Here is an 8,339-nt window from a genome sequence, read left to right on the forward strand (position 1 = left end):
TCCCGTGAGATTTGTAGCAGCAGTAAACGTGCCAATCTTGAGTTTGCGATTGCTGTAGAGTCTTAATTGACGCTCTAACTCCTTCACGTCCAGACCACCACCGTTAGCTTCAGGAATCTCTACAATATCAGCTGCGAGGCTTTCTCGCCACGGCAGCAGATTCGAGTGGTGCGCAAATGGACATGTAAAAACCACTGGACGTTTCGATGGACGTCGCAGTCGCCTTGACGTGTTAATACCAAGGGCTGTAATCAATTTTTGAATTGCACTTGTGCAGCCTTGGCCTGCAAATAGCACCACGTCCTTAGACCCGCGAGCATTTACTGACTTTGCAATAATTGCGCGGGCTTCTTCTCGAAATGCCGTCGTCTGTGATCCTGAAACAGATGTCATGGTGTGTGTATTGCCATAAGTTGGCATGACCTTATGACGCATGAAGTGCTCAATACTCTTAAGCGGTTTGCCACTAGCTGTGTAGTCCGCATAGCATTGAGCTTTGACGCCAAAAGGAGATTGAAAGGGTTCATTGCGTCCAATCATGTCGTCTGCTATTCTATACAGCAGATCATCGACGGCTTCGTCGTCTGATGTGTCCATCTCGTCGTTGGCGTAAGTACTGCTGTCAGAAAAGGTTGAACTATAAGAAGTGTCAACCTCATCAAAGTCAAGCGATGTCGTCGACATCCCCGACGGGCCAATGTTGGAACCCACAATGCTTCGGAGCGTTTTTGAATCGGTCAGTGCCTTCTCCTTTCTGATCATACCTTAAAACAGCAATATACGTCCGTTTGTTATAGACTCTGACAATTGTATGAAGTTGGCTGCGAGAGTGCTATCGCCGTGGTGTCGTCAACGCTCAGAGAATCGATTAATCAGAGAATCGATTAAAAGGAGACTATGGATATGCGTGCGCAAAGTGGGTCTCAAATGAGTGTAGGACCTGTGACTCGTCTCGTGTGCAGGTTCTCACTTTCTTCTGACTGAACATGTTTGGTGGACCAAGTTGGACACAGCGTCAACACGCGACGAATAGGAGAGTTGGCTATTAGGTAAAAGTACGGCACTCGAGAAGGCGTGGCTGCGAAACGGTAGAAAAGCTTATAAAATCTTCAATTTTTGCATAGTGGAAGATTAACACGACAGATTTGATCGAGTGCTCCAGCGCTAGGCCTTCAAGTTCGCGAATTTTTATGTACAGCGAACGTCTGAACATTTGAAATATGCATCATATACTATACCTTTTCACAGATAATATTTTTTGTGTTGCATGCGACTTTCTTGCATCGACGTGTCTTGTCGTATAAACGTATTTGAATTTGTTGGGAAACAACAACGAACGACATAACATAAGAAGGACGAGCAGCTATCAATCTCATTCCCTTTGTGGCGTCATGCAAACGGTTGGAGTGGAAACGATATAACTTGAGGTAACGTTGTCGAGGAATACTATGTGTAGGTCGGTGATTAAGAGCTGCACAGCGAAATTATCTGTAGCGAAATGCTATCGGCAATTTTTCTTCTCAACGTCTTGCGTCTTTTCCATCTGTTAGCTTGGAAAGCAGCTGTTATCATTTGGCCAGTCAAAAGCTTAGCGTACCGTGGATGCTACAGTAAAGGCAACATGTGTAATACAACTGCCGTAATCATATATTATAATCTAGAATTTGAAAAGGTCAGATAATTTCTTGAATGCTTCATCATCCTGACGACCAAATAAACGCTATCAGCTTTCTGTGTTTTAAAAGCTTTATTTAAATGAGCCTATGAGGAGGCACTATGTGGTAGTAATTGCGGAAAAATATATATCTCGCTATTCTCCATATCGTTGGTTACATCGCGAGCGAGCAGCACAAGGCCAATGTCTGCCAGCTTACCCATTTCAGCCGTAAATGGCCTCAGCACCTTGCGACAATGACTTATTAGGCGCGATCTAGCAAAGCCTACTCCTTGCTGTCTGTTTATTTTTCTTCAGCTATTCAATCTTCTCGATTTTTTAAAAAGCAGAATGTATGAGGTTGTTTATGTTGCGCAGAGACGTACATGATCTTTAGAATCATTTTTATTATTCTGATGTATTCCTTAAAAAAACAGGTGTCATTACACACATATTTTATTGCGTACATCATCAGGTATGTATAATTTTGCTGCTACAACAAGGATTTTTATCCGCGTCAATTATTCATTCCGTGCCGCAAATTTTTGCTCATGAAATATATTTGGGATGACATTTGTCAATGACTATCTAACAAGGGGGTTCAGCTCTAGCATCAAATGTCTGCTTGTGGAGAGAAGTTGCATAAAAGTATGTAGCGTCATGTGAGACTGGATTTTCTTCTCTTCTGGTAAAGGGTACTTGAACTCAAATTACTCGCTGTTATATCGTTTTCAGCTTATGTCGTGAAAATTGCTGGACAGATCGCTCTCTCAAATTTGACTACAGGCGTGAACTGGCATTTAAAAAAAGACAATCGTTTGTACCACAAACTTGGGGTTGGGCCACATACATTGAGTGGTTTCTCGTTACCATTTTGTAATGGAAGAGATTAAGACTCCTGATCCCTTGGCCTCTTGATGTGGATAATATGTGCAGTTGTCGTCAAATCCACTTCTATTTCTATATTCCATGAGGGTGGAAAAGGATTGTCATATTGTATTCTGGTGGTGCCACTCACGCTGGCTGTGGGTGTACATGTGTAATGGTGAGCCTTGCTTTCTCATTGATGGGACTTCAGCCAATTCTCAGTAACGTACTGCGACCGGCGCGACGTCTATCACTGAATCAGAATTTTATCACAATTCGCCTTGTATGATCGGTGAATGTTTTTGCTTAAGCGATATCGACTTTTCATCAGATTTTTTCATTAACAGCAGTTGAGCAAGCTGAACCTTTTCGGGTCTGACTTTCGCTTAGAAAGGGTGTATTTCTTGGGCTCATGGTGGTGTTGGAGCTATGGACATCGACTTAAAGACTATCTCAGCAAACGCGAAAGATTTTCCTAAAATCTCTGGGGCAATACTACTGCTACATAAATTCTCGACATTCCGTTATGATCAAAAGTGCGAAAGCATTTGAGGTTAAAGACAGTTGAGATCATACATCACCGATTGATGTTTTTGCGTTATCGAGTGCTTATTAACGGCATCTGAGATTATGTGGCAATATATGTATGGTCTGCTGATTGGCAACACTTATTTCGTGTACAAAGCGTTCATGTTAGCTCGCGCAGAATTCGTGTTGACCCTACAGGAAAAATCGCTGGTTGGAATGCAATCTTCGCTATCTCGGATTGATGCTGCTTCGTGGTCGATAAAAGTGTACTCCTGCAGACATTGATTTGAGTTGACGAACAAAACGTCAATTTCGAATCCCGTGTTTACGAGGTTTTCGCTATATTCTTGACCTGAGGATCGGCTCCGACTGGTCATGATCAATCGAATTTTCAACTGTAGCTATCAGCATCAGGCACAGGAAATTAAGAAATTCTACAACTTCGCCTTTTCTTTCAAAAAATATCGTTGTTGTCGAAATGTGCTCTAGTTCTCCGATAACGCTTACACCAGATTAAAAACAATGAAAAGCAAAAAATTGAGCTAATACACGAGATGATTCTTTGGACGATCGAGCGTGGCTGGCTAAATTTGTATCCATCCCAATAAGCGACTCGGTAATCTGGGTTTTGATTGACATGAAAGAGTCGCGCAAACCGAGTTCGTCCAAACATGAAGGGGGTCAAATGTACGCGCTAAGAGGATGTGAACTGGTCCAATCATGTTGGTATATTGATCCAGAAATCTTCCTGAAACTTATCAGAGAGGGACAACCAATTTCTGAGTGAAGCATAATGCTCTCACCTCGTCCCAGACTCCTTTCATATTAGCAAAAGAGAATGATGATGTCTTCCAACTTTATTGTACTCATTCTCGCGCTATGTCTGCTCTCTGTGTATGGACATAAGCGACGATCTGAATACTTTCCGCATCATCTCCACGTTGAACCAGGTGTCGCTGCTGAGTTCGCCATTTTTGTAGGTCTCAGCCTTTGTTTCTACGGGTTTCGACTTTTACGGGCGATCATATTTCTGAGCGGCTTTGTTGTCACTGGAACGTTCATGTCCTTGGCACTGGCGAGTGTATTTGGACTTGGGACGTGGGTACTTGCAGCTTCCTGGATCAGTTTTTTTGTCTTTGGGGTGGCTGGAGGCTGCGTCGCTTTGGCTTTCTTCCCGTTTGGCGTATTTCTGGTCGGATCTATGTTTGCTTATGCAATTACTTTGTCACTTCCTTACCAAATGCTTCCCATCGACTTAAGTGCTGTACTAAATGGAGCCATTATCGTGTTAGGTGGAATGCTTGGATGGTTACTAGTACGTCATTTTACTATTATTGCCAGCAGTTTTGTGGGTGCCGTGTCAATTATACGGGGAATTGGATACTTCACGGGCAAGTACCCAACAAATGAGGATATAAAATGTTTTTATTCCCATTTGGAACATAGCGAGTTATGGATGTCCGCAATTCCAAAACTTTGGTGGGCTTTTTTGGCGGCAATGTTTGCTTTGCTGGTTACTGGCGTGGTGAAGCAATATCGCGATATTGATAAACACCATAACTACAATCATATTGGTCGCTACAATGGTTGGCGCTCAACTCCATACATTTCCATTCCATAAATCGGGTACTAAATTACATGAAATTGACTGACTTATCAAGTGAAAACTGTATTTGAGTTGTCTAATCGCTACTCTCTCTAATTAATTGACTTTATGACGTCATCGCAGCACCCAAAATTGCGCTGAAATCGTCTTTTTCAAAAATAGCCCCATTATCGTCGCTTCGGAATCTCTCCATTGTCTCGTCCTGGTACTGAACAGCACGATCAACAAGGCCATTCAACAAATTTTCTTCAAGATTAAGTGTCGAGACTGTGGGCAGCTTGAAGCGGATAATGACATTTCGAATCCACTCAGCCACAGAAACGCCTTGGAATCCACTGAGAGCTGCCAGTTGGTCATCGGCACGTTCCAGCTTCTTACGCAACTCGTCGAAAAATGGATCACCTTCATTCTCACTCACCAACTCAGAATACCGATCAAACACAAATGGCAATAAAGCCGACGCCACTTGTGCGTGAGGTATTTCGGAAATTCCACCTACTGCTATAGCTAATGCCTGGGTTGCACCTGTGCCTGAAGAATTGGCAGCAATACCAGATACTAGACTACCGAAAGCAAAACTTTCGCGCAAACTAGCATTTTTGAGCTCTACTTTGTCTTCCTTAAGAGCCAAAGCAAAAGCTTCCGCTATCGCTGCAAATCCTGCCATTGCCATTTCTTCCATTGCATCCTCTCCACAACCCAATAAAAAACTCTCGAGGCACTGACCTAATGATGTCAGTGCACCCTGAACGGTCCGCTCAAGGGGTACTGTCACCATTAATGTGGGGTCAATAAGTATTGCCTAGATATTATATTATTGCAAATTAGACGATGAACACAGCAACTTCAACTTTTACGTACCTCGGGTACACTAGGCAATTCCGGTGCGAAAAGCACCTTTGTGTCAGCATGTTCATCTAGCAACACTGAATAATGAGCCACTTCAGCGCCCGACCCGGCAATGGTCGGGACCAAAATGACTGGCAGGTTATCAATTTTTCCTTTCAGCGACTCAACTTCCTTCGCTACGTCAACATAGTCCGTAGCTTTACTTCCAGCAGCTAGCACAAGTGCTACCGCACGAGCTACATCCATTGTGTTGCCGCCGCCAAAAGCTACAATGCCGTTGGCACCTACACGTTGCGCTGTGGCTGCTGCATGGTCCACATCCTCAAGAGTGGCGCAGTCGCGCTTTAAAGTGTACTGAAAACAGGGAACACCTGCTTGCATGAGTAAGAACTCGGCGAATCTAGTGCGCGAGGTTGCACCAGCATCTCGGTCTCGCACGAGCAACACTTTGCTAATACCCACGGCGCGACTTATGGCACCAAGCTGAGCTGATGCAACATTAGCACCAAAAATCACACGACCTATCTGACCGCTAGCATTGAGGTCCTGTAGATGAGTTTCGAGACTCGACGAGATGCAGCGCACATGACGAAACAAGTGGCGGCGGGACCTCAAATAGAACAAGCTCATCGATTTGTAGACATAATACTACTCTTCAATTGTTTTGATCAAGTTTGATAGCCAATGATCGATTGTGCAGTGCTATATCGATATGTAGCTGAGAGTATTAAGAACCAATACGAGGTAGAGTAATATAAGACAAGACTAGCAAGTTGGGTATTGGGGGGTGCGCTGGGACAGCGAGTGACACGTAGACTAAGCACTTGCTAACCGTCTTAAACGCGGGCGGCACATTCCTTGACAGTTATTTTAGACAAATGATTAAGAAGAGATCACATCAGACCAAGGCCTAAGAACATTGTATTTTTACGTGGTTTCATGCGTTTGCAACTCACTTTTTTGTCCACTGTCCGATTACGCGGATTTTGCTTATCATGACTTGGTGATGTCGAAAGCATAAGGTTCATGTAAATTTGAGCTTTCATTACACGGTGTGCTACTTGTTACCTGGCTTGTACAAGTAGGATTACTTATGTTAAGACCAGCATTCCTCAGATTACAACATCTCTACTGCAAGCGATATTTTGTCAAATTATAGGTTTATGATGAGTTCGCTTAGCCTCGAGATGAACACAGCGTAAAATATGGCTGTTCCAAGGCACAAGCTAATCCGCACATAGAGAGCTTGTCATGCAAAATGTGACATTGGAAACCAAGTCGAAACAGAAATTTGTGCTTCATTCAAGCATTTTAAGACTCACTATTTTACTGCTATGTGGTCTGTCTTTATACGGTTCAGATCTGCCGTGGCAGATTTGAACCAGCAACGTAGTTTTGCAACTTTTCTAGGCGTAAAGACGGATTTCCACGTAGTTCAATATGAGAGAGGATGTTTGAAGATAGTATCGCGTTTAAAGTTCATTCAAGCACTTCGTGGAAGTGAAATCTACCGCCTCATTCGACTTACTTTGTGATCGACATAGTAAAGTGCATCCATCGGTCATTATCTTTACATCTAACCCTAATTCCATTAGAGCTTTAAGCTGCCGGAACCCAAACGCTGGAATTAGCGCGGGATGCTGGTAGTTATCCGACTTAATTCAGGTCGGGATCCGTACCACATTATTACACTAGGGAATCCTTTCGGTCAGTAGCCTCCTTCCACCCAACTATCACACACTCAATTGGGTGCGGGTTGGCAGGGCGGTCACAGCACAGGGGTGTGCTCGCTCGTCCACTTTAGTAGCCTATCTCCGGCGTCCTGGATTCGGGTCCTATGGGTATCCCATCAAGTACCTCCTCGTCCCAGACAAAGCTACAAACCGCTTGAGCCAAGGATCGGTACCCGATTTTATTAGAAGCAACATCTTATTCGTCGATCAGCGGGCATAAATTAAATGTTTTGATCAACTTTTGCATGATGCCTCCATAGCCAGTGAAAGTCGAAATAGTTAAAGATATTTGGGGAAACTGAATGGCTAGCAGAAGAGTCAGTTACCTCACTCAGTCCTCGTCTTGGACAACTCATCAGCAAAGTCCACAAATGTTCTCGGTGCCACTCGAATAATACTACATGCAGTCCTCACTTCCCCGCAAGCGTCTGGTCAAGCGGTTCGATGCCCAAGAGGGGCGACCAAGGTCGCTCTACTCCAGAAATTACTGGGTGGTGCTCGACAGCGTCTTGGTAATCCTGCGTCAGTATTTACTTTAATTTGGTGATGGGGGCATGAGGCTTTCTCTTACAAATAACATGATTGCGATGCCTGGTGGTGTTCGTAGTGTGAACGAACACGCCTATCTCATAAAAGTGCGTAAACGAAAGGCATGTTGTTTTGCTCAATCATCGACAATCGCTACATCGCTTGTTACTCTTGATTGCAGCGGGACTGCCGTAGCTTTGCGCTTTGAGGAAGCGTAAGTTAGGTCACCGACCTCTCGTTCGTATACTCAGAACAAGTACGAATTTAGCGGATCGCAATCCGCTTAAACCAAGAGTAATTATAGCCTTAATGCTAGGCTAATTAACTCTTCGGTTTGAATTCAAAACTGACTGTATTTTGTTTGATCTGCGGCAAAGCCGCTTAATTTTAAATGCATAGATTTTCATAAATATGTATAGTAAAATCTAAATACATGTATAACTACTGGCTATAGGCCCCGTACCAAATTCTCGTTTGGGTGTGGTCACACCATACCGATCTTGTGTGACATACACTCCTGTTACCAGGGTATGTGTAACCCCGTTACACTCTCCCCCATTAAGATTGAGAACAT

General features: G+C 43.7%; 4 protein-coding genes across 4 annotated transcripts in view; 1 reads left to right on the top strand and 3 right to left on the bottom strand.

Annotated features, from left to right (window-relative positions):
• PHALS_11922 (vacuolar protein sorting-associated protein 41) overlaps positions 1-762 on the bottom strand; it is a gene marked incomplete at both ends in the record, with an annotated part of 6,549 nt that extends 5,787 nt beyond the window's left edge. The window contains one exon of the mRNA XM_024727371.1: positions 80-762. Within this exon, the coding sequence (XP_024577954.1) occupies positions 80-762 (683 nt within the window). The remainder of the gene's footprint in view (positions 1-79) is intronic.
• A 1,037-nt stretch (positions 763-1,799) lies between these two features.
• On the bottom strand, positions 1,800-3,889 carry PHALS_14546 (uncharacterized protein). Its single transcript, XM_036407487.1, has one exon. The coding sequence runs from the start codon at positions 3,424-3,426 to the stop codon at positions 3,190-3,192; it is 237 nt and encodes a 78-aa protein (XP_036263184.1). The 5' UTR covers positions 3,427-3,889; the 3' UTR covers positions 1,800-3,189.
• A 1-nt stretch (position 3,890) lies between these two features.
• Positions 3,891-4,670, top strand: PHALS_11923 (Domain of unknown function DUF4203; the record flags this gene model as incomplete). Its single annotated transcript, XM_024727373.1, has 1 exon — positions 3,891-4,670. One exon carries the CDS (start codon positions 3,891-3,893, stop codon positions 4,668-4,670), a length of 780 nt encoding a protein of 259 aa, XP_024577956.1.
• Positions 4,671-4,761: 91 nt separating this feature from the next.
• PHALS_11924 (Alcohol dehydrogenase, class IV) lies at positions 4,762-6,134 on the bottom strand (the record flags this gene model as incomplete). The annotated part of the gene is made up of 2 exons (XM_024727374.1): positions 4,762-5,457; positions 5,517-6,134. 2 exons carry the CDS (start codon positions 6,132-6,134, stop codon positions 4,762-4,764), a joined length of 1,314 nt encoding a protein of 437 aa, XP_024577957.1.
• Positions 6,135-8,339: the final 2,205 nt, after the last annotated feature.

Source organism: Plasmopara halstedii (assembly GCF_900000015.1).
Source record: "Plasmopara halstedii genome assembly, contig: Scaffold_555, whole genome shotgun sequence".
Taxonomy (NCBI): Eukaryota; Oomycota; class Peronosporomycetes; order Peronosporales; family Peronosporaceae; genus Plasmopara; species Plasmopara halstedii.

Bases quoted from the DNA above. Each gene is read 5' to 3' on its own strand.
- PHALS_14546 (XM_036407487.1), bottom strand. From the start codon at position 3,426: ATGACCAGTCGGAGCCGATCCTCAGGTCAAGAATATAGCGAAAACCTC.